This window comes from Trichomycterus rosablanca, chromosome 14 (assembly GCF_030014385.1).
Source record: "Trichomycterus rosablanca isolate fTriRos1 chromosome 14, fTriRos1.hap1, whole genome shotgun sequence".
Taxonomy (NCBI): domain Eukaryota; kingdom Metazoa; phylum Chordata; class Actinopteri; order Siluriformes; family Trichomycteridae; genus Trichomycterus; species Trichomycterus rosablanca.
The window spans coordinates 19,620,209-19,647,155 of NC_086001.1; the positions used below are offsets into that span (position 1 = coordinate 19,620,209).

At 37.5% G+C, this 26,947-nt stretch overlaps 1 protein-coding gene and 1 pseudogene across 1 annotated transcript; one reads left to right on the forward strand and one right to left on the reverse strand.

The window, feature by feature from the left end:
* Window positions 1-677: 677 nt before the first annotated feature.
* Window positions 678-786, forward strand: LOC134327200 (5S ribosomal RNA; annotated as a pseudogene).
* Window positions 787-25,549: 24,763 nt separating this feature from the next.
* LOC134326946 (zinc finger protein 250-like) lies at window positions 25,550-26,563 on the reverse strand (the record flags this gene model as incomplete). Its single annotated transcript, XM_063009036.1, is given in 1 exon segment — window positions 25,550-26,563. A coding segment is annotated over 1 exon segment (1,014 nt), but the record flags the coding sequence as incomplete, so codon positions are not given.
* Window positions 26,564-26,947: the final 384 nt, after the last annotated feature.

Consider the following 26,947-nt stretch of genomic DNA (forward strand, 5'->3'; position numbering starts at 1 on the left):
AGGCGAAACCTTAGAAGATATTCCTCATAGAGGGTTAGAATATTATTTACTACATGCCTGAGATACATGTAAACATACTACATGTTTACTATATGTCTGAGATACAGATCAATGGATCTATTCATATGTGTTACCTATAGTTTATAATAATATATAGATCTATCCACATGTGCTAACCCTTATGCAAATTAGGCGATGACGTCATTTAATGACTTCTAGCGACTTTTAGGACAGCCAATAGCTACTTTCCTAACTGAGGAGTTGGCAACACTGGCAGTGACCCACAGTATCTTCAGTGCAGGACTATCAGCCAATCACACAAATACCACAGAAACAACCGGGAAAGTAAAAACACAAGTTTAGTAATTAATGCAAAATGGAGAAACTGTAAACATGAAACATGAGGAACAGCGGAGCCAAAATACAGAAAAGGTTCAGAGCTTTTGCTTCATCAGATAGTTTATCAGTTTGTTGTTGTTTTTAAACATCACGCGTAAAACCATAAACACTATTTATAAATAAATGAATTTCATTAGTCGTTCACTTGAGATTTTTGTTTACATAAGCCTGAAATTTGATGAACTAACCTAAACAATTTTAAGCTTTTAATCATTTATTTATTTAGAAAGGCTGAACGACGGGCGTCTATAAGAAGCAGCTAGTTTGTAGCATCTCACGCTTATGGCCACACCACCCTGAGAACGCCCGATCTCGGAAGCTAAGCAGGGTCGGGCCTGGTTAGTACTTGGGCGGGAGACCGCTTGGGAATACCAGGTGCTGGAAGCTTTTATCCACACACACCCACCTTCACTCCAAACCTCCTGTTACACACTGACCCAGCGGCTTTTTCTTCATCAAAGCTACACAATGAGACAAAGATCAGCTCATACTTTCATTCTTACTACAGTAAAACACATTCACCTGACTTTTAAAGTGAAGTTCAAAATGTTGTACAGACATCGTCGCTATCTAGTGGTGCTAGAAATAAATTACAGCTTGTTGCTTGGGTACAGATTTGTGACTTTAATATTATTTCATTTGTATAGTATATAAAAATTAGAAAGTGTTTATGGCTCTTTTGTCCCAAGTGTTTTTGTAAACCTGCAATGGCGACTGTTTTTGGTATACAGGAAAGAAAAGGCAGAATGCAGGTGAAAAAGTGTTATTTGGCAACCCAGCACTGTGTAAATATTAAACAGAACACATGATGGGTTATTTTAACTTGTTGGGTTGTGCAGTTTAACCATTGTGCTGAGCTGTGAGGTTCTTTTTTTATGATATTTAATGTTAATAGCTGTTCTAATCTAAAAGATGCTGCTGCCTTTGACCTTTAAAACTGAGAAGTGATTTGTGAGATCATTAAAATAAGTGAAATGTTTATTTTGTACTTTGGTTTTATATTATTTGTGCAAACATTTGTTTTATGCGACTTTTACGTGTACGTGTATGTTTTTCTTTCCCTTTTCTTTTGTTATCTCTAACAAACTTCACTATAGGTGCTGAATGGAGCCTATGAGAAAGAACTACGATAAAAAATCACAACAAAACGTTCCACTGTTGGAAAACGGCACTACACTGTAAAAAGAGAATTGTTGGACCAACTTAAAAAAATTACTTCAATTGGTAACACATAAATGAATTAAGTTTTATTTCATTAAGTTTGAAAGTTAGATGAACACAATTTTTTTTTGTCAGATCAATGTATTTTTTATTGTTTTCAATTTAATAGTTTGCATTAATACAACTTAAATTTAAAGTCAACCTGAACTTAAGTCAAAAAGTTTTAAAATTTTTCAACTCAATTATTTTTTTTACTTAAAAGTGAAATGCTACTCCTTACTAGTATGGTTTCAGGTAATGGAACTTTTGTACTAACCGTAGTGTGTCATTTTAGTTTGGTACATGTAATTAAAATACTGTGCATTCAATTTTAAGTTGGCTAAAGAAACAAAAAACACATGAATGTAATGCATTTTTTTAACTTTATTCAGCATTCTTTATATATATAGACTTCATAAGTCACCAACATGGCTTTTTGACCAACACATATGCATAAATTGAATAAAATGATGCGTCATTTGTGTCCTTTACTTCTAAGACAAATGTGCATAAAATGCATAACAGTTATTAGGACCAAAAATGCAGATTTGTTTAACTATAAATTTAACAAGTTGTCAACAAGTGCACTTTGGTTACATTCATGACAGGAACGGTAGTTACTCATTACACAAAATTCATCAGTTCACAAGGTTCTATCGAACAGTTATGGACAATTTTGTATCTCCAATTTACCTCACTTTCATGTCTTTGTACTGTGGGAGGAAACCGGAGCACCCGGAGTAGTAAACCCACGCAGACACGGGGAGAACATGCAAACTCCACACAGAAAGGAAACTGACGCTTCACCTGGAAATCAAACCTAGAACTTTTTTGCTGTGAGGCGACAGTGCTGCCCACTTAGCCACCATGCCACCCAAATGCATTATATGTAAAGATTATACATGCTATGGCATTTCTCTTAAATTGTCATCAGTGATGGCATCAAGTGCTTTTTTTCAATCAGTAGCAAATATTTGTAGTGTTGTATGCTGCTCAAACAAAATGGGTCCAGCTCTAATTTGTAATTAACATGTAACCTATAACAAGCATATTAACAACACAGTAAATTCTTGGTGGCAGCACGGTGGCTAAGTGGGGTAATACTGTCAGCTCACAGCAAGAAAATCCTGGGTTCGATTTCTGGGTGGTCTGGGTCTTTTCTGTGTGGAGTTTGCATGTACTCCCTGTGCCTGCATGGATTTACTCTGGGTGCTCCAGTTTCCTCCCAACAATCCAAAGACGTGCAAGTGAGGTACCTCCACTCCCTCAATGACTATGCCAGTGTCTTCAGGTGGCTCCTGAATTCCTTCTCCCTCCCTCCGAACGAGAAACACTGCAGTGGTGAGCTGCTCAAGGTCCCTCTGAACATCACCTGCACCAGAATTCTAAAGTACACAAAATGATAAAAACTAGCATTACAAAAATAGGTAAAGAAATTTACAGAAATTTACTGTAACTTTATGAACAAGTTCACTAGCACGCTAATCACCAAAATAGCTCATAGGCTAAACAATATCAGACTGTAGTGTCTCTTTCTCTGCATACTTTAACACCATTTCACCCTATTCTTCAATGGTCAGGATCCCTTTGTTAGCACTGCAGTGACACTGACATAGTGGTGGTGTGTTAGTGTGTGTTGTGCTGGTATGAGTGGATCAGAGCAGTGCTGCTGGAGTTTTTAAATAATGTGTCCACTCTGTTACACTCCTTCCTAGTTAGTCCACCTTGTAGATGTAATGTCAGAGACAGTAGCTAATCTGTTGTTTGTGTTAGTCATCCTCAAGCACATCATTATTCATCACAGGATGCTGTTGAAAATATATTTTTGGTTGGTAGACAAATTCTCAGTTCAGCAGTGAAACTGAGGGGTTTAAAAACTCCAGCAGCACTAATGTTTCTGATCCAATCATACCAGCTCAACACACTAAAACACAACACCACATTAAGGTCCCTAAAGTGCTGAGAATGACCCACCACCCAAACTGAAAGTGGTGCAAACTAAATTGCGCGCGTGGACTCTCTAACTAAAGTGGCGGCAAGCTAATGTAAAATTTACTCACCTCAATATAAATACACCGCTTTTAGTAATGGGATTAAACAACGAGAGTCCCTTCCATATATACGCCTTAGAACTAAAGTAAAAACTGTTAATAATAACGGAATAACAGTTGGTTAATAACTATTTTAACAGCTACTGGCCAACTATCAATTGGCTACAGCAGATTGTTTCAAAAAACAGCTACATTTAATCGATGATTAATGACTACGGGATAGCTGGTCTTAAACATTAATATCCAATCCACGTGTATACTTTTATATCTAACATCTAACACACTATTTAACAAAAAATATATATTTTACAGCTTGTATTAGACTTACCTTTTTCTGAGAAGCGAGAGAAAATGGCTGCTGGACTGCAGGTGGAAAACTCTGAAAAGAATGTTCACGTTCACACATTGACGGCATGACGTCAGACGCACAAGAGAAACTTAATTGAAGTGCTTTTAATGGAACTAGAAGAACGAGTTAGAGGAACAAAGTGTATTTTTTAAGTTGAATTAATCCACAAAATTACACTGCTATCAGTAAAACAAAAAGCTGAATTAGACCCATTCAAAATTCTTTATTAATTCAACTACTACTAGAGTACACGTTTTACAGTGCATAAAGACCAGGGTAAAATTCTTTCACTTGAAAGTAAAAGTTGTTCTGTGTTTATTAAAGTAGATTAAACTTGAATAAAGAACAAAAACAGATTCAGATCTGAGGTTGGTACATTACACCACATTACATTTGATGATTAATGATCATATTCACACCATCATGTACATTTGATGATTGAAGTAGAACAGTTCTAGTGGATATTCGAAAATGAAACACGACTTCAGGCACAAAAACGTAACTTCTGTGTGACCGTACTGGTGTCTATTAAAAATGCTGCTTCCAGTAAAACTTCATCCACACTATAAGCAGCAATATGGGTCATCCTCTTATGTGAATGCGCTGGTGTAGTGTACTTAAAGAATATTCCTTTCACTAAAGTTATTTTCAGACAGTGAACGGTGATATTACTTCTCTCCTGTAAGAATGCGCTGGTGTTGTTGGAGAACATAATATGCAATAAAATACTTCCCACACTCTTAACATTGATGTAGTTTTTCTATGTGAATACGCTGATGCTGTTTGAGACTATTTTCATGAGCAAAAATCTTTCCACACACTGAGCAGTAATACGGTTTCTCTCCTGTGTGAATACGCTGGTGTACTTTAAGGGCACTACTTTGAGTAAAACTCTTTCCACACTGACTACAGTTATACGGTTTCTCTCCTGTGTGAATACGCTGGTGTTTTTGAAGGGTACTATGTTCAGCAAAACTCTTTCCACACTCTAAGCAGTGATACGGTTTCTCTCCTGTGTGAATACGCTGGTGGTTTTGGAGGTTGACCTGTTTAGCAAAACTCTTTCCACACTGAGCAGTGATACGGCTTCCCTCCAGTGTGAACACGCTGGTGTACTTTAAGGTCACTACTTTGAATAAAACCCTTTCCACACTGTGCAGTAATATGGTTTCTCTCCTGTGTGAATACGCTGGTGTACTTTAAGAGCATTACTGTAAGCAAAACTCTTTCCACACTAAGCAGTGATACGGTTTCTTTCCTGTGTGAATACACTGGTGTTTTTGGAGGTTAACCTGTTGAGCAAAACTCTTTCCACACTCTGAGCAGTAATATGGTTTCTGTCCTGTATGAACACGCTGGTGTACTTTAAGAGCATTACTGTAAGCAAAACTCTTTTCACACTCTGAGCAGTGATATGGCTTCTCTCCTGTGTGAATGTGCTGGTGTCTTTGGAGTGTACTCTGACGAGAAAGACTGCTTCCACACTCTGAGCAGTGATACGGCTTCTCTCCTGTATGAATGCGCTGGTGTTGTTTGAGATGATTCTGCGTAGTAAAACTCTTCCAACACTCTGAGAAGTGATATGGCTTCTCTCCTGTATGAATGCGCTGGTGTTGTTTGAGATGATTCTGCGTAGTAAAACTCTTCCCACACTCTGAGAAGTGATATGGCTTCTCTCCTGTATGAATGCGCTGGTGTTGTTTGAGATGATTCTGCGTAGTAAAACTCTTCCCACACTCTGAGCAGTGATGAAAGTTCTTCATGTTTATGCTTTGATAAGACTGTAGAAACTGTTTCCTTAGAAAGCAACAGAAACAAAGAAACAAGTCGAATAATTAGAATTACTTTTACTACATTAATACCACAATAATATTAAACTCTTCACCTAGTAATAAAAACATGAAATTCACTTCGCATCTAAGTGAGAATCTGAATTCAAAGAACATCAGGATAAAATACTTATAAATACTGCAGATATTAATAATTAAATAACTATAAATAACTTGATATAAATAAAGATATAAGAGATCTGACTTTCTCAACATCAGTCCTGCACCAAGCAAATCTAATCCAGTTCATGACAGGACTAATAATTAGCTCACAAGTGTAAATCTTTGGTGTGCTGGGAGTAAAAAAGGCTTCATAAATCACCACAATTATGAGCATAAAGCTATTTTAAACAGTCTGAATATATTAACCTAATAATAATAAATAACATAAAAAAATAAAAAGAACAACAAATGCAACATAAATGTAAAAGAAACAAACAAGAAAACCCTTTACTGCTGCTCGGATCCTTACATTTTCCCAAAAATATGACCATATTACACAGCTACTGGCTAAGCTGCACTGGTTACCTATCTCTTTGAGAATTAAATATAAATTACTTATACTTACATTTAAAGCGCTACATGGCCTGGCCCCGGTATATTTAGCTGACTTACTAACGTATCACTCTTCCTGTCGCAGTCTTAGGTCCTCTGACTCTGACTTATTGGCTGTACCCAGGTTCAAGCGGGCTTCTATGGGTGGCCGTTCATTCACCTGTGCTGCCCCTCGCCTCTGGAATTCCCTTCCTCTGGCTCTCCGCTCTGCGTCTTTCCTCACTATTTTCAAATCTTTGCTTAAAACACTTCTCTTTACTGAGCATTTTTCATAGTTTTTGTATTGTATTGTAAAAGTATTGTATTGTATTGTATTGTAAAATGTTGTAAAGCGTCCTTGAGCATTGAGAAAGGCGCTATATAAGTTTAACTTATTATTATTATTATTATTATTTACGTTATTAAAAGGAATCTACTTGTTTCCACAAGACAATTCCACTTCATAATGATAGTACACCACATGTAGGTTACAAATACATTCTAGAAATGTGACAATATAAAAGGCCTTTATTATAAAGTTTAAGGATACCAAAAAACAGGGTTAAAATCAGGGGTGGGCAATTACATTTTCTAAGGGGCCACATAAGAAACTGGGACTGTTGTGGAGGGCCGGACCAATAAGGTGAACTTAATTCTGCTCAATATTCATTTTGTCTCTTTATTTACATTTTCAGCATTTAGCAGACGCCTTTATTCAAAGCGATTTACAATACAGTTACAGTATACAGTCTGAGCAATTGAGCAATACAGCAGCAACCTGGCTGTGGTGGGGCTTGAACCAGCAACCTTCTAATTACTAGTCCAGTACCTTAACCACTACGCTACGACTGCTCACTCTTTACTAAAAGCAGCAAATTGTACAGTTCTAATAAGCTGTTAATGTTTAGATGTTACAATCAGAAAATTAGAAGTAGGCAGAGTAAAAATGTTCTTATATTTCTGTTTAGTATCGTAACAGCGATTTAGAGCCTAAATTCTGATCCTTAACCAGCGTTACACCTGACTTCAGTTAATAAATACTTCAGAAGTTCATGTCTTGTTAAAAACTCATTCATTTGCCATTTCACCAATATCTGTGACACCCTGGATTCTGGGCTAGTTTCAGCTTCAGGATTGATTTTAGACCAGGCTGAACCTGGCAACTCTTGCGATTTTCCCACCAATTTGGGCTACTACGGCTGTCTAAAAGCTTTCATTGCAAACTATACAAAATGTTTTTAATGAGGATTTGCGCTCACATAGCTATGAACAAGGTCTGTTAGTTTTAGCATTTGAAGGGTTTGGACAGACTTTGAGCTGGATATTTGTGCTGAATTTGGCAACCCTGGGTAGAGTTGAATTGTTTGGCGTTGGTTCCAGTCTCTGCTGGAGGTAAACAGACCGAGTACAAGTACAGTCTGTGTTCCTGTAGTTATGAACTGCTCTCATTCTCAGCACTTTGAACAGGATTTGAACGGAAGGTAAAGCTCTTATTTTCAGGTTTTGTTTCCTTCCCTTTATTAATCTTTATGTTTCCTCAGTGAGCTCGTATCACTGCTCAGAATGTAGAAAGTGCTTCAGTAAATCCAACAGTTCACATATTTCTACACCATAAATACAGATAAATCTATAGGTGGGTGTTTCCTCTTATAGTTTTCTTATTGTTCCTCATATACAGTAGAAACTAATTCACACAAATATACATACAGCATTTTACATGACTTAGATTCTTATCATAAAAGCTTTATCTAAGTTCATGTCATTTCACTTTACAGAATAGCCTTTCAATTCCTTGTTTGTGTTTAGGATTAAATGTAAATAACTTCTCTGCTGAGATAAATAGGTGTAGTTTGACTTCACCCATCATGCTTTGTGGCTCCATCTAGTTCATTTGCACACGTTCCATAGATAACGAGCTAGTACTTCACACAAGAAGGTGTGAATGGTTGGCTGATGATTGACCAATGCAGAGTTTTTAACTCGTCTTGGGTCTTTGATCACAGGAGAGAAGCCATATCACTGCTCAGAGTGTGGGAAGATTTTTGCCCAACAGGGTACCCTTCAAAAACACCAGCGCATTCATACAGGAGAGAAGCCATATCACTGCTCAGAGTGTGGAAAGAGTTTCACTCAAAGTAGTGACCTTAAAGTACACCAGCGTGTTCACACAGGAGAGAAACCATATTACTGCTCAGAGTGTGGAAAGAGTTTTGCTGAACATGGTACCCTTCAAAAACACCAGCACATTCATACAGGAGAGAAGCCATATCACTGCTAAGAGTGTGGAAGCAGTTTTTGTCATCAGAGTACGCTCCAAAAACACCAGTGCATTCACACAGGAGAGAAGCCGTATCACTGCTCAGAGTGTGGAAAAAGTTTTACTGAACACAGTAACCTCCAAAATCACCAGCGTATTCACACAGGAGAGAAACTGTATCACTGCTCAGTGTGTGGAAAGATTTTTGCGTATGAAAATAATCTCAAACGGCATCAGCGTATTCACATAGAAAAACTACATCACTGTTAAGAGTGTGGGAAGTATTTTATTGCATATTATGTTCTCCAACAACACCAGCGCATTCACACAGGAGAGAAGTCATATCACCGTTTACTGTCTGAAAAGAACTTTAGTGAAAGAAATATCCTTTAAGTACACCACACCAGCGCATTCATCTAAGAGGATGACTCATTTTGCTGTTTATAGTGCAGATTAAGTTTTACTGGAAGCAGCATTTTTAACAGACACCAGTATGGTCACACAGACGTTTTTGTGACTGAAGTCGCGTTTAATTTTTTACCAATATCCACTAGAACTGTTCTACTTCAATTATCAAATGTACATGCTGGTATGAATATGATCATTATTCATCAAATGTAATGTGGTGTAATGTACCAACCTCAGATCTGAATCTGTTTTTATTCTTTATTCAAGTTTAATCTACTTTAATAAACACAGAACAACTTTTACTTTCAAGTGGAAGAATTTTACCCTGGTCTTTATGGTGTTTGCAAGAATTCTTCATATTATGAATGCTAAGTTTTCATAAATGAATAGCCTCTTACTAACACTTCTAGTGTTAGCGATTTTGTACTTCTTCACTTTTAGAGAAAATAATCCAAAAGTGCATCGTAACTGACAGTAAAGATCTCGCTCAGGACGTCTTGAGCGTAGACCTGCATCAGCCAGCGATGCTTCGGGACCGGAAGCAAACCTGGTAGCTCTCCCACAGCAACAGGCGTGATCAGTCCAGATGATGCAGCCCTCGTGAATGCTCTGCAGTCAGTGAGAAACTGGATCTGTTTCTGCAGCCAGGCCTCCGAGTGCTGCTCCTCCAGCTGCTTCTGGATCTGACTGCTGCTGTTCCCCAAACACCTCTGCCGCATCTGGCGCACTACCTGGATGTCGCATCCCAGTCTGGAGGTAAGGAGGCAGGGAAACTGGGCGCGATGACCAATGTCTAGCTAAGAGACGATGTTGTGGCTCCAGCTGATGACCTTCCTCTTGCAGCTCTTGCAGGCAAGATATTCTGCTGCCATAAAATATGAGCTGCAGACACCGACCACCTGCCTGATCCTCTGGTGCATTCCAGCAGATGTGAGCTCCTCCTTGCCGCAGTCTGGATGAGGATAAAACAGCTGCACATGCTAAAGCTTCCTCGGCATCCAGAGGAACAAGGCGTGTCCAAAGTACTTGTCCATCTGTGGCATACCGCCTGGAGAAAGTGATGGTTGCGGGGGGTACCACCACATCCTGTCCACTCTGGCATGGTCCAGCTCCGGTTGCCTAAAGCGTGACCACTTGAATAGGGCATTGGAGATCCACTTCTGATCTACCAAGGGAAGAGCAGGTTTCCAGCCAGCATAAAGACAAATTCCGCTTTCTAAAATATAGAAACAAAAGTGGGAGAAAGAGAGAAAACGGAAGGTTAAATACTGTTGTAAACGTTCTTGCAGATCTGAATAAAGCTATTAAAAAGTGTACATACATGCAACCCCCAAAAGTATGGCTGAAATTGTTAACGTTAACAATGCATTGAGCCCATACAACAGATACAGTGTATCACAAAAGTGAGTACACACCTCACATTTCTGCAGATATTTAAGTATATCTTTTCATGGGACAACACTGACAAAATGACACTTTGACACAATGAAAAGTAGTCTGTGTGCAGCTTATATAACAGTGTAAATTTATTCTTCCCTCAAAATAACTCAATATACAGCCATTAATGTCTAAACCACCGGCAACAAAAGTGAGTACACCCCTTAGTGAAAGTTCCTGAAGTGTCAATATTTTGTGTGGCCACCATTATTTCCCAGAACTTCCTTAACTCTCCTGGGCATGGAGTTTACCAGAGCTTCACAGGTTGCCACTGGAATGCTTTTCCACTCCTCCATGACGACATCACAGAGCTGGCGGATATTCGAGACTTTGCGCTCCTCCACCTTCCGCTTGAGGATGCCCCAAAGATGTTCTATTGGGTTTAGGTCTGGAGACATGCTTGGCCAGTCCATCACCTTTACCCTCAGCCTCTTCAATAAAGCAGTGGTCGTCTTAGAGGTGTGTTTGGGGTCATTATCATGCTGGAACACTGCCCTGCGACCCAGTTTCCGAAGGGAGGGGATCATGCTCTGCTTCAGTATTTCACAGTACATATTGGAGTTCATGTGTCCCTCAATGAAATGTAACTCCCCAACACCTGCTGCACTCATGCAGCCCCACACCATGGCATTCCCACCACCATGCTTGACTGTAGGCATGACACACTTATCTTTGTACTCCTCACCTGATTGCCGCCACACATGCTTGAGACCATCTGAACCAAACAAATTAATCTTGGTCTCATCAGACCATAGGACATGGTTCCAGTAATCCATGTCCTTTGTTGACATGTCTTCAGCAAACTGTTTGCGGGCTTTCTTGTGTAGAGACTTCAGAAGAGGCTTCCTTCTGGGGTGACAGCCATGCAGACCAATTTGATGTAGTGTGCGGCGTATGGTCTGAGCACTGACAGGCTGACCCCCCACCTTTTCAATCTCTGCAGCAATGCTGACAGCACTCCTGCGCCTATCTTTCAAAGACAGCAGTTGGATGTGACGCTGAGCACGTGCACTCAGCTTCTTTGGACGACCAACGCGAGGTCTGTTCTGAGTGGACCCTGCTCTTTTAAAACGCTGGATGATCTTGGCCACTGTGCTGCAGCTCAGTTTCAGGGTGTTGGCAATCTTCTTGTAGCCTTGGCCATCTTCATGTAGCGCAACAATTCGTCTTTTAAGATCCTCAGAGAGTTCTTTGCCATGAGGTGCCATGTTGGAACTTTCAGTGACCAGTATGAGAGAGTGTGAGAGCTGTACTACTAAATTGAACACACCTGCTCCCTATGCACACCTGAGACCTAGTAACACTAACGAGTCACATGACATTTTGGAAGGAAAATGACAAGCAGTGCTCAATTTGGACATTTAGGGGTGTAGTCTCTTAGGGGTGTACTCACTTTTGTTGCCGGTGGTTTAGACATTAATGGCTGTATATTGAGTTATTTTGAGGGAAGAATAAATTTACACTGTTATATAAGCTGCACACAGACTACTTTTCATTGTGTCAAAGTGTCATTTTGTCAGTGTTGTCCCATGAAAAGATATACTTAAATATCTGCAGAAATGTGAGGGGTGTACTCACTTTTGTGATACACTGTATGTAATTAAAATCTAAAACTTACGTTCTGATTCCACCTGATCCGCTACCATCACCAACTCACTGTCAGCAACATGGGTGGTCTCAACCAAAGCAGGGGATGCAGCTGGAACAGCTAACAAAAAAAGCAACAACAAAAAAAGTTTATATGCGTGACATTTAAATAATGACAAACTGTGTAATTTAATAAAGTTCTCGTCATCACTGCATACTTACAAGGTTTGAACTTGGCCGGGGAAAGAAGCCTCTTCACCCTTTTCTCAACATTTGTCACGCTGCTACTTTTCCCAACCAGCAGTGAACGCAGGGAGGAAACAGGAGAAGGCCTGGAAGTTGTGGAGGGCTGGGCGGTGGCTTGAGAGCTGGTGGAGAGCTGGGCAGCAGCTTGGTAGCTGTTGGAGGGCTGGGCAGCGGGTTGCGTGGCCATGTTCTCCAGCTTGATCCGAACAGTATATCGGCCCTCGGAAAAGTGCTCTATATAGGTCCGGAAAGCCCTCTTGTTTTCGGCATGATTTCTGGAATCATAGTTTCCACCAGAAGATTCCTTTGTCATGGCAGCAACAAGGTATCCAGCATAGCCACTTTTTCTGCCACCCACTTGAAGGTCTGTCCACGGAAAACCCCAAATTGAAGCTCATGCTGAGCCAAAACATGGATATCGTTCTCTGTATCTCCACCTGACCGCAGGACTGCCTCTTTAGCAGAGTCCCGGACCCTCTCAGGTGAAATGGCCATGGACCATCTCTTCTTTCTGTTCTCTTCTTTGACTGCCAAGGCAGCCATGGAGTCACAGAGGTTAAGACTTCCATCAGTCCTCTTCCTAAATTTAGGCTCCATTTTCTATAATAATAATAATAAATTTATTGATGTATTTTTTTTAAAGCCCCAAAAGCAGTACAGTAACATTATCAGACCAACCATCTGCTGTAATAAAGCTTATACATGTTAATAATGACAATACTGATAACTAAATACTGATAAGTATATTTTTTTTTTTTTAACTTAAGCCCCAAGCAGCACAATAAGACCAATTGTAACATCTTAAACTGCAGTAATAAAGCCCTGAAACAAGCTTATAAATGTTAATAATGGCTATTTACCTGAAACAAACCTGAAATATAACTATGGTATTTTATCGTACAATAACAGGAATGCGTCTTTAAAGGCTAAGCACCACCTAATGGACAACTCTAAAGATTTCGCATTAGTTCAGCTAGTTAAAAACCATAAACATGAATAAAATGTAAATAACTTGTTTAATTCACTCAAAAATCGACGATTTCAAGTAAATTGACGGAAAAACCCGAGGTCGCTCTGGAAATTCCAGGAAGTTGCAGCGTGACGTCACTGGTGGACAACAGTGTACTCCTACACCGTTATGAATGACTTGAACTGCGAATTTTCCAGTGCTGGTTCTTCAGATTCCGAAGCTATTTCTGAATTTAATGAAGAGGACGAATCTGCAGTGACAGTGGGGGTGCCTGTATAACTATCTTTCTTTCTTTCTTTCTTTCTTTCTTTCTTTCTTTCTTTCTTTCTTTCTCTTTCTTTCTTTCTTTCTTTCTTTCTTTCTTTCTTTCTTTCTTTCTTTCTTTCTTTCTTTCTTTCTTTCTTTCTTTCTTTCTTTCTTTCTTTCTTTCTTTCTTTTGTTTTTTCTTTTTGCTGTTGCAGGGTCCATCTTGTTTTACGCTTACATTCAGGTGTAATGAATGTTAAATAAATTATGAAAATGAGCTAAGAGCGTCATTTTACCGCAACCACAGTGTCAGGCTTTGTGTTTTAAGATGGAAACAATGGCAACAGTAATTATAGGCAAGTTTATTAATGGTTCACACTCAATAAAATAATTGTAATTTAGACTATATTTAAACAGCCTCGGCGTACTGAAACACTTAATGACGGTTAATATGACATTACAGCCTGCAGATTCTCTCTTGCTGGCTTGCTGAAATGATTGAAATGTATTTTTTCGTTGAATAAAAATGTATTGAAACGAATAATAACTTAAAATGTAGTATATATTGTTATGTTAATTATACCTACTAAATAGATAGTTAATAGTGGCGCAATAATAACCAGGCTAGATTTGCTTTGCTCTCAAGTCACATGCAGGTGCAGTACAGTATTTTTATTTATACCATATTTTGATCAGATTAGTGCATTTAAAATATTTAGCCTAAACACTTTTTTTTCGTTTTACAGTGTATATCTATCCTAGGATAGAAGCTTAATTTAAACCTTATTGCGCATTCCTGCTCTGTTCTGTATTTAACAATAAACACGCATTTGATTGGTCCTAAAGCTGTGTCATCTATATATCTATCTAGATATATATATATATCATATATACCAAGCTCGTAACTCAATTTGCTAGTATATCAAATCAAATTTTCCCATTAAAATGAATTGAAACACTATTAATCCATTCCAGCCCTCCAAATACCACACATATTTTTTTTGTTATGTGTTTTAAAATAAGAAAAATGTACTTTATAAATAACAAATGATGTATAAAAATAATAATAATACATAATAAAAGAGAATGTAAAGAAATAAACTGGTTTTATTTAGTGTATTTACCTTAAAAATCAGACGGAGATGCTGGCGGAGGTGAAGATTGGCGGAGGAAGTTTCGGGAGTGTTTGATTTCGTGCTCACTTAACTTACTCACTACACACTTAATGCTACAATATATACCTCGGTATACGTCTGCTTTGGTATAAGTCCAACTTGGTATACGTCCTGTTTGGATGTGAAAAATGTTGCTTGGTATACGACCTTTATTTGGAATACGACTCGGATGCTAGAACTTGTACATGTCAAAATCAGTCACGACACCACATGTGACTGTTGTTTACTTCTCGCGAGACCAAGCCACGAGCGCCATTACTCCAGTTGCTACCATTCAGTAAACAACCCGCGCTATAATGCGTTATATATATATATATTTTTTACTTCACTTAATCTTATTCTTCACCGACTTTTGGCTTTTTCGTCACATTTTCCTCTTTTTTTACTTGCTTGTACGGCAAGATAACCAGGTGAACTGAACTCAACTGAGCTCGTAACTCAGATCTCGGCTCGTATCACAAAGCAAAAAATCGACCAAGTGACAGCTCGTATCTCGGAAAATTCGTTAGTTGGGTTACTCGTAAGTCGAGGTTCCACTGTATATATATATATATATATATATATATATATGGCGATAATATCAAATCGGTGTTGGTGTTGAATTGAATTATTGCAGCCAAACACAACACACCTTTTAGTCATTTTGCATCGCCTTCCATTCCATTCCACGTGCGACGCCTGTGACAGATTCCAAAGACCGCGAGCGACGCAAAACAACAGAATTTTAAGCCGTGTTCCTTGAATTTGTAAAAAAAAAATGTTTTCTAACTATCAATAATCACAAGTTAGGAACTCAACTTTCGATGCATGTATTTGTTTAAAACTTCAATATTAGCTGGTGCTTAGCCTTTAATAATACATTTTCTAACTTGAAGTGAATGAGCTTTTACAGAAATTACATTACAGACTGTGGATAATACTGTAATTTCCTCTAGAACAAGGCATTAAACCACTCGAAATAACTTTTCTACAGCCTTGTTTTGTTCACATGTCTTTAGTTAATTGTGCACCAAGCAAGCCTATTTCATTTATTCTCCTATAAAACATCGAGAAGCAAAAGAAAATTCAAGAAAAGTAAACAGTAAATGTCGTTAGAAGTAAGTTTAGGCTGACACAAAGTTACATTTCAAGGAATAAACATAAACTGACCTAGCAAATGAACGTTAGCCTCAACTTATGAACTCGAACGAACTTTAAAATATAAAATAAATATAAACTTACCGAAGAAGATCAAATCCTTGCAAGGAAAATGTGATGAAAAACGTTTTATTCTCGTGATATCGCACAAGAAAAGCGTTAGATATCGCACCAAGAGATGCAAATCTAGTACTGGAGCTGCAGCAATGCGCGTCGCTATTTACCATGGAAACGTGACGTCATCGAAATCTGTGATAGGCGCAGAAAAAACATACGTCACGATGTCATGCCTCCTTCGATTCTTGGGGGAAAGATGAGGATCGTGATTGGCCGGTTGTTGGCATTCTTGGGGGAAAGCTGAAACGCGATTGGACCAAGTCCCCAAGAGTCCCCCAAGAATAGCAAGACTCACAGCCGGCACTGAGAGCTAGCCGGGCTTAAGCAGCATGTCAGAACATACAGCTCATCAGTCAGACCATCAGCGAGATGTAGATTTAATTCACTAAAATCACGACCAGATTAAGAACTAATTCACAGTTTACAAACAAACACAATTCAGAATAAGCAACAGACACAGACTTACTGTCGCTTTTAAACTACTACCTTGACTTGTTTTGAGTTATGAGATCTGCAGTATGATGTTGTTTGGTATTTGTTGGAGATGAAAAGAAGGCTGGTCTATAGAATCCACAATTAATGCCAACTTCAGTGGTTATACAGTTTGAAAATGTTTTATAAGATGGGCTGTCCTAAAATGACACATTACACATCCCTAAATGTTTTAAATGTTCAACTATTGTGAGATTTATATCCACTTGTCCGGTTTGCATTACACAGTAGCCCCCCCCCCCCCCCCCATTGTTAAAAAAGTAATAAGTAACGTTTACTCTGAGTACATTTTAAATGAGTTACTTTTTACTTAAGTAGATTTTTAGACTAGTAATTTTACTCGTACTTAAGTACAAATTAATTAATGTAATATTTTAGTACTCTTTCCACCTCTGTATTTTAGCAATATGGAGACTTTTTGTTTAAATGTACCAACATACCTGAGTGAAAAGTTAATGTTCCCAATACATCTGAATGCAGAATATCAACAAACTATCAATGTTCGAAGTATATTTAACGATGAATTATCAATATGGAGACTTTTTTAACGAATGTACCAACAGAACTGAGGAAAATGTTGATATCCTCAATAGAGCTGAACACAAAATTCAACTTATCAATCAATGCTAAGTGTAATAATAGATATATTATAATATCACTAATAGCTGAACCCAGAATTCCAGTACAACCACAATGCTAAATGTAGTAATTATCTCAGCAAAAAATGGGTGCTTTTTGTTAAAATGTAACAACATGCATGAGGAAAATGTCGATATCCTCAATACAGCTGAACACAGAACTGCACTTAGCAATCAGGGCTAAGTGTAATTAGTGATATAATATCTATATGGAGACTTTCTTAACCAATGAACCAACAAAACCTTGAAAAATGTTGATGTTCTTATTATACCAAATATTTTTTTCCTCAGTGCCATACGTGAGCTGAATAATGTCAGTTTACTCACTCCTATGTGGACTTTGTGGCTACTCAGACCACACCTCTGTTATGTTGGTTCTAGCGTACAGACCGCTCACCAGTCGCTACAAACCAGAACTAAAACAGGTAAAGACCTGGCTAGTGGTAGCCTTCTCTGCTCTTCAGTACACTGACTGGGACGTGTTTTTATTGATCTAAAAACAGGACAGAAGCTTTCAGGAATCAATAATGAGACCGAGGATTAAGTTTCAATATGTAGATATTTTATTAGCAAACAAGTAATAACAAGCAAAATACATAAATAGCACATAAATGACCATAACAATACTAATTCTAGACTGGATAGGTGGCCATTTGCCCAGACTGTAGCAACTGCTCAAGTATATGAAAACATCAGATTGTACAAAACTGATTGTACCAAGTTATATAAACCAAACTATGAAAATGTGTGAAACACAAGTTATATAAGTAATATCTGTGCCAACATATAAAGATAATAATACAATTTATTTATGGGCGTGTTTGAAAACACTCAAGGACACCTTACAATTTGAAACATCAGTACATAATTAACGACACAGATTAAGGGTATGCGAGTTTAAAGAAATACGTTTTAAGGCATGTTTTGAAACTAGGGACTGAATCAATGGTGTGAATATCAGGAGGGAGAGAGTTCCAAAGATGTGGGGCAGATTAGCTAAAAGCTCTAGCTCCCATATGAGGTAGACCAAAAAGGAGAGAGTTACAATAATCAATTTGAGATGTGACCAGGGCATGAACAAGAACATCAGCACTTCTAGGAGAAAGGAATGGACGTAGACGATTTATGTTACGTAAATGGAAATAAGCAGATTGTGTGATATTGTTAATATGTGCATGAAATGAAAGATTGTGAGTGGAAGGAGAGACGACTGAGTTCTTCATCATCACTGAGAATTTGTTAGATTTAGAGAGAGGAGATTTTCTACCTATAAGAAGAATTTCAGTTTTATCAGCATTTAATGTGAGAAAACTGTAAGAGAACCATGTTCTTAATTCTATTAGCTAATCAGAGAGAGATGGAGGAGGAAGAGTAGCCGTGAGCACAGTGGACAGGTATAGCTCGGTGTCGTCCACATAACAATAAAATTGAATGTTGTATTTCCTAAAGATACGTCCAATGGGAAGCAGGTAAATTATAAATAGTAGAGGCCCCAAGACAGAGCCCTGAGGGACACCAATAGTAACAGGAGTTACTGTGAACATACTGTACACATCTAGAAATGTATGAAGAAAACCAATCAAGCACAGTAGCGCTAAGATCAATATATGCTAGCCGATCCAATACCTTTTATTTTCAATTCACTTCCACTATTAACTGATAGCATTCACTTACATCAGGCTCTAAACCTCCTGGTTCTACCCACCATTCACTCCACTATAGGTAATCACATTATTTCCCAGTAATAGTTTAACCTAAAGATTTATACTTTTATTATTACTATTTACTTATTAATGTTTACTGTGTAATTAATTACCTATTAATTACACAGTATAATCCATTCATTGCTAACCATTGCTCCCCAACACTGTGAGCATCATTTCTGTAAAATGTGAATGCGCTGGTGTTTTTTGAGATGGCTCTGTCTAATAAAACTCTTCCACACTGTGAGCACTGATATGGTTTCTCTCCAGTGTGAATGCGCTGGTGTTTTTTGAGATTACTCTGTCCATTAAAACTCTTTCCACACTGTGAGCACTGATACGGTTTCTCTCCAGTGTGAATGCGCTGGTGTATTTTGAGAGCACTCTGTTGATTAAAACTCTTTCCACACTGTGAGCACTGATACGGTTTCTCTCCAGTGTGAATGTGCTGGTGTTTTTTAAGATTACTCTGTACATTAAAAGTCTTTCCACACTGTGAGCACTGATACGGTTTCTCCCCAGTGTGAATGCGCTGGTGTATTTTGAGATCACTCTGTCCATTAAAACTCTTTCCACACTGTGAGCACTGATATAGTTTCTCTCCAGTGTGAATGTGCTGGTGTCTTTTCAGATCACTCTGTCCATTAAAACTCTTTCCACACTGTGAGCACTGATACGGTTTCTCTCCAGTGTGAATGTACTTGTGTGTTTTGAGAGCACTCTGTCGATTAAAACTCTTTCCACACTGTGAGCACTGATATGGTTTCTCTCCAGTGTGAATGCGCTGGTGTATTTTGAGATGGCTCTGTCCATTAAAACTCTTTCCACACTGTGAGCACTGATACGGTTTCTGTCCAGTGTGAATGTGCTGGTGTCTTTTCAGAGCACTCTGTCCATTAAAACTCTTTCCACATTGTGAGCACTGATACGGTTTCTCTCCAGTGTGAATGCGCTGGTGTTTTTTGAGATTACTCTGTGTATTAAAATTCTTCCCACACTGTGAGCACTGATATGGTTTCTCTCCAGTGTGAATGCGCTGGTGTATCTTGAGAGCACCCCAGGTCCTGAAGCTCTTCCCACACTGTGAGCAGACGTTTCCTTCTTCCTGTGTGGGACTGAGTGAGGTGTTAATGCTGACAGTACCAGAGGACACCTGCTGATTACTGGAGCTTCTGGTGGGCGTCAGATCCTCATGTTCAGTCTTAATCTTCACCAGAGTCTTATATTTATCATGGTTGCAGCTCTTGATGTGATTGTGGAGCTGATTTTGGGTTGTAGAGGAACGTGGACACGAGGAGCAGCAGAAATCCTTGTTCAGTTCTGAAGCAGAAAATAATCAAATACATTTATAACATTATAAATAATCAAATACATTTATAACATTATAAATAATCATATACATTTATAACATTATAAATAATCAAATACATTTATAACATTATAAATAATAAATACATTTATAACATTATAAATGATCAAATACATTCATAACATTATAAATAATCAAATACATTTATAACATTATAAATAATCTAATACATTTATAACATTATAAATAATCAAATACATTTATAACATTATAAATAATCAAATACATTTATAACATTATAAATAATCAAATACATTTATAACAATATAAATAATAATATACATTTATAACATTATAAATAATCAAATACATTTATAACATTATATATAATCAAATACATTTATAACATTATAAATAATCAAATACATCTATAACATTATAAATAATAAAACACATTTATAACATTATAAATAATCAAATACATTTATAACATTATAAATAATAAATACATTTATAACAATATAAATAATCAAATACATTTATAACATTATAAATAATAAAACACATTTATAACATTATAAATAATAAATACATTTATAACAATATAAATAATCAAATACATTTATAACATTATAAATAATCAAATACATTTATAACATTATAAATAATCAAATACATTTATAACATTATAATTAAATACATGTATAACATTATAAATAATAAATACTGTTAGTAATTGTTAAACTGAGATCTGATGCTAAAGTCCTGTAACGTGATTCATCCTGCATTCATCATTTCCTGCTCACACTGATCTGCATGAGCACAATACAAGCTTTCACTGTATGATGCTTCATCCCAGGTTCCTCTGATTCTATTCAATCCAAATCTTATTTTACTCAAGATAAAAAATATCTTACTGAGTTCATCTTTATCTTCAGGTTCTTCCTTCTTCACAGGCTTCATCTGGAAACCTCCACACTGTTGGTCCTCTGGGGTGAGGTGTTCCTCAGAGGTGACGTGTTCCACAGGGATTAAAGATCCTTCATCTGAAATTCATCAATATGTGAAGAAGAAACTCTGAAACAACTGGAGGAAACTGAAGGTTGTGGGTTTAGTTACCACAAATAAATACTACTTAGATTTAATCCAGACTGGAAGTATCAGCACTTCTACACAGGACAGTACGGTACAGTACAGGTTCTAATCCCACTATCCACATTCTCTTATTATTTCTACTATACTAACCACACTGTACTGTACTAACATGGCAAATTGCTCCACATTTACTTACAGAAGTAACTTCCATCTTCTTCATCCTCCTTTTTTATTAGTTTCTCTTGGAATCCTTCATTTTGTAGATCTATGGGGGTGACGTCTCCCTCTTCTGCTGACTGCATTATTAAAAGATCTGACAGACAGACGGACAGATAGACAAATGTACTTTATTCCCTATTAAAGAGAAATCCAGGGAAACTCTTTCAGACTTGTTTTAACTGTTTATTTTTAATGCTGTGAGGCTGTAAACAGAGTGAAAATGTTGAAACTATTGTGGGACTGAGCAGCATCAGACAGAAAAGACTTCTAATAGAACTTTTTGGGTTGGTTTCACAGACAGGGATTAAGCCTAGTCCTAGACTACACAGCATTTTGAATGGAGATTCTCTATTTAAAGCTAAATGTAGTCCTGGACTATAAGCCTTAATCCCTGTCTGGGAAACAACCCTTTGAGTTTGGTGGAAGTGGTTTTGTGGCCCAAAGTGAAATGATGAAGTCTGATGTTCTTTACATCTAGTTTCTCATCCACTCCCAATAACAGTGCTGTACTAATACTTTTAACTTTTACTATAAACCTGTAAAACAACCTGTAAACAAAGCTACAAGAACTCGCTGTTTCTATCAAACATTAAAAACTGTAAACAAAGTAAATGTGACGTGTTTATATCAAAATGTTAGATTTAATAATGAATAAACTCTGAATCCGTTACAATCCACTGATTCATCGGTTCAATGAATCGGTTCATCAGTACTGAATCATGTGTGATGCTAACAGTTAGCGGAGCAGCTAATAGTTTGTGTGTTTAAATAAAACTGGAGTTAAAGCTCCTCAAATCCTCACAGTGATGTTTTATTATGAACTCTAGTTTTATTATTAATTAGAATGTGGTTATAATTAAATATAAGGGTTATAATTAAATACATATTTTACTTACAGATGAGGCTCTACAGTACAAACACAGCAGCTTCTTGTTCTTCTTATGATGTTTAATGGCGGTTGGCAGAACAACTTAAGACGCACCAGCGTCACCAACTGGACTGGAGTTGAACAGCAGCTTAGCAGTAAAACATCTATCAAGCCGATTCTGATGAAAGACTCTTTGAAATGAACTAAAAGAACCGAGTCGCTCCTCTAGTATAAGGACAAATAATTAAGGAATAAACTTGTTTAATGATGTTAAATCTGATTGGTTCATGGCGTGTATGTTTTAAAGCAGAAACAAACACAGGCACATCTCTGCACAAGAGAGGATTTTTCTGAAACTAAATAAATAAAGTAAATAAATGGAATTTGTTTGTAGATGTGATTCCAGTATACAGTATTTGTTTGGGTTTAGAATGTAACGTGAAAGTAAAGTAATGAGGAACGAGATTACATTTTCCAGGATGTAATGAGTAAAGTAATCCCATTACAATTTTAGTTAAGTAATGAGTAATGGATTACTTTTTTAAGTAACTACCCCAATACTGCTCAGGTATCTTTAGAGAGGACTACAGTCAGTCCTAGACGTTCTTCCAAGCAGTTTCTCTAATGTCATGTTTTGTTTTCCAACTCACACATTCACACCAGTAGAAGCTTAAAAATAACCCAAAAAGTCACAAATCTGTGCTTAAGCAGCAAGCTGTAATTTATTTCTAGCACCACTAGATGGAGAAGATGCATTTGGTACAAAAACATCACAACAAATCATCTGGATTCAACCTTTTCTTCACTAGGATTTATATGAACTGGGTTTTATGCACTAGAACAGGGGTGCACAACTTCTTTTTACCAAGGGCCGATTTCACATAAACACCTAAACCAGAGGGCCACACATTTCATTTTTACAGACCTGTCCACATGAATTTGTAATACAGTTAGGGCTGGTTGATATTGAAAAAAAAAAATTTCGAGTATTTTCAAGTGTATTATCGAGTCTCGATTGCAATTTTTTTTTTTTTTTTTTGTATAATGCAATTGAAAATTCTTTATTTAAAAGACTGCAGAAATGCAAAAATAGTAACAGCACCACCTATAATTATCCTTTCAAGGAAATCAAACTTTATAACAATATAACAATAATTAACAATAATTTGAACAAAATAGAAATCTTAATTAGCTATATCCTTTATATAAAAAACATAAGAAAAGTGCAAAACCACAAACAGTTCTTTACAGGTTTTTTAAAAGGAACTCGAGCCTGTTTACTGTTTCCACCATATAAATGAGTCTGTATCAGTATCTACACTGGGGGACATCAAGTAAACACTCAGCTCAGCTTTGATTTTGTCCTCTTGTGACTGGGGAGTGGATGGAGGGGGCACATTCCACGTCTAACCATATGGACTACAATTTCCATGAGCCCCTGGACTGTCACATGACTATCACATGTCCCCGGTCAGCCAATCCTGATCGCGCTCACCGTCTCCGGAGTTTTGATTCAGTTCAGCTGTGTTCGGTTCCATGAATCTTATTTAAACTCTTCTGTTTGAGTCTCGTTGTGAAGTTTTGCCGATCGTGTTTGTGTCCTTATTTCTAAATCTAACCATTACCGTGTATAATCCTTGCTGTCTTCCGTTTCCTGCCTGTCTGTTTATCCTCTGGTTTTGGATTTTGTACACTGTTTTTGCCCTTTTTATATTAAACTTTCCCTGATATATACTCCGCGAGCATCTGGTCAGTTTCTGCTTCATGACATGTTGGTATTTTAATTAAAATATAAAGTATGTAAACAATCGCGATTGTCACATTTCTAACATCATGTGAAAACGTTCATTCGAATTAATCGTGAAAATCGCCCAGCACTAAATACAGTTATATCAAATCAGGTAGTTAGAAGAAATGTGTTGGTCAGTGGGAGATACTGCAGCATCTTTCTGACACCAGCTGATTAATGTGGTCGCAAGCACAGCAGACATGAGAAAATACCTGTATGTCCATTCAGGGTTAAATTTCCTCTGCTCGAGATCCACTTTTCTTTTTTTACTCATACTTGGTTTGTACAATCATGGTACCGCTGAGGTAACTTGTATTTACATAATTTACTTTTCAGTCGCAAATTCATGGAATTACCCGGTGAATTTAAAGTGACAGCATCATTTATTTAAAAATGCATCAGCACTTTATTTGGCGGGCCGGATCGAGAGTTTTGCCGGGCCGGATCTGGCCCGCGGGCCGTATGTTGTGCACCTCTGCACTAGAAGATGGTAGGATAATTAAACGTAAATATGAGTATTTCTTTTAACAAAGGAGTTTAGCTACCACTAATTTGGTCTATAGATAAACACAAAGAACAAAGACTCATGATGATAGAACAATGCAACACTGTTCAGTCCACAGCCTGTCTATTAAACTTGAATAATGAATAAAACAGATTCAGATCTGAGGTTGGTACATTACACCACATTACATTTAAAGATTAATGATCATATTCACACCATCATGTACATTTGATAATTGAAGTAGAACAGTTCTAGTGTATATTAGTAGAAAAAGAAAGTACACATAGCTTTTTCTGTACATGCAGTAGTGGAGTATCATTTTATTTTCTCCTCTGAATGCGCTGGTGTTTTTCAAGACGACTCCAGTCACAAAAACTATTAAAAATGCTGCTTCCAGTAAAACTTCATCCGCACTTTAAGGAGTAATATGGGTCATCCTCTTATGTGAATGCGCTGGTGTGGTGTACTTAAAGAATATTCCTTTCACTAAAGTTCTTTTCAGACAGTGAACAGTGATACGACCACTCTCCTGTGTGAATGTGCTGGTGTTGTTGGAGAACATAATGTGCAATAAAATACTTCCCACACTCTTAACAGTGATGTAGTTTTTCTATGTGAATACGCTGATGCTGTTTGAGATTATTTTCATGAGCAAAAATCTTTCCACACTCTTAACAGTGATGAAGTTTTTCTATGTGAATACGCTGATGTCGTTTGAGATTATTTTCATGAGCAAAAATCTTTCCACACTCTTAAAAGTGATGTAGTTTTTCTATGTGAATACGCTGATGCTGTTTGAGATTATTTTCATGAGCAAAATACTTCCCACACTCTTAACAGTGATGTAGTTTCTCTATGTGAATACGCTGATGCCGTTTGAGATTATTTTCATGAGCAAAAAACTTCCCACACTCTTAACAGTGATGTAGTTTCTCTATGTGAATACGCTGAAGCCGTTTGAGACTATTTTCATGAGCAAAAATCTTTCCACTCTCTGAGCAGTGATACGGCTTCTCTCCTGTGTGAATACGCTGGTGTACTGTAAGGACACTACTTTGAGTAAAACTCTTTCCACACTCTAAGCAGTGATACGGTTTCTCTCCTGTGTGAATGCGCTGATGTACTTAAAGGGCACTACTTTGAGTAAAACTTTTTCCACACTCAGTGAAGTTATACGGTTTCTCTCCTGTGTGAATACGCTGGTGGTTTTGAAGGGCACCATGTTCAGCAAAACTCTTTCCACACTCTGAGCAGTAATATGGTTTCTCTCCTGTGTGAATACGCTGGTGTTTTTGAAGGGTACTATGTTCAGCAAAACTCTTTCCACACTCTGAGCAGTAATATGGTTTCTCTCCTGTGTGAATACGCTGGTGTTTTTGAAGGTTATTCTGTTGAGCAAAACTCTTTCCACACTCTAAGCAGTGATACGGCTTCTCTCCAGTGTGAACACGCTGGTGTACTTTAAGGTCACTTCTTTGAATAAAACCCTTTCCACACTCTGAGCAGTGATAGGGCTTCTCTCCAGTGTGAACACGCTGGTGTACTTTAAGGTCACAACTTTGAATGAAACTCTTTCCACACTCTGAGCAGTGATGTGGCTTTTATCCAGTGTGAATACGCTGGTGTACTTTAAGAGCATTACTGTAAGAAAAACTCCTCCCACACTCTGAGCAGTAATACGGTTTCTCTCCTGTGTGAATACGCTGGTGTAATTTAAGGTTACTGCTTTGAGTAAAACTCTTTTTACAGTCCGAGCACTGAAATGGCTTCTCTCCTGTGTGAATGTGCTGGTGTCTTTGGAGCGTACTCTGACGAGAAAAACTGCTTCCACACTCTGAGCACTGAAATGGCTTCTCTCCTGTGTGAATGCGCTGGTGTTTTTGAAGGGTACCCTGTTGAGCAAAACTCTTTCCACACTCTGAGCAGTGATATGGTTTCTCTCCTGTGTGAACACGCTGGTGTTGTTGGAGATTACTCTGCTTAGTAAAACTCTTCCCACACTCTAAGCAGTGATGAAAGTTCTTCATGTTTATGCTTTGATAAGACTGTAGAAACTGTTTCCTTGGAAAGCAACAGAAACAAAGAAACAAGTCGATTAATTAGAATTACTTTTACTACATTAATACCACAATAATATTAAACTCATCATCTAGTAATAAAAACATTAAATTAACTTCATGTCTAAGTGAGAATCTGAATTCAAAGAACATCAGGATAAAATACTTATAAATACTGCAGATATTAATAAGTAAATAACTATAAATAACTTGATATAAATAAAGATATAAGAGATCTGACTTTCTCAACATCAGTCCTGCACCAAGCAAATCTAATCCAGTTCATGACAGGACTAATAATTAGCTCACAAGTGTAAATCTTTGGTGTGC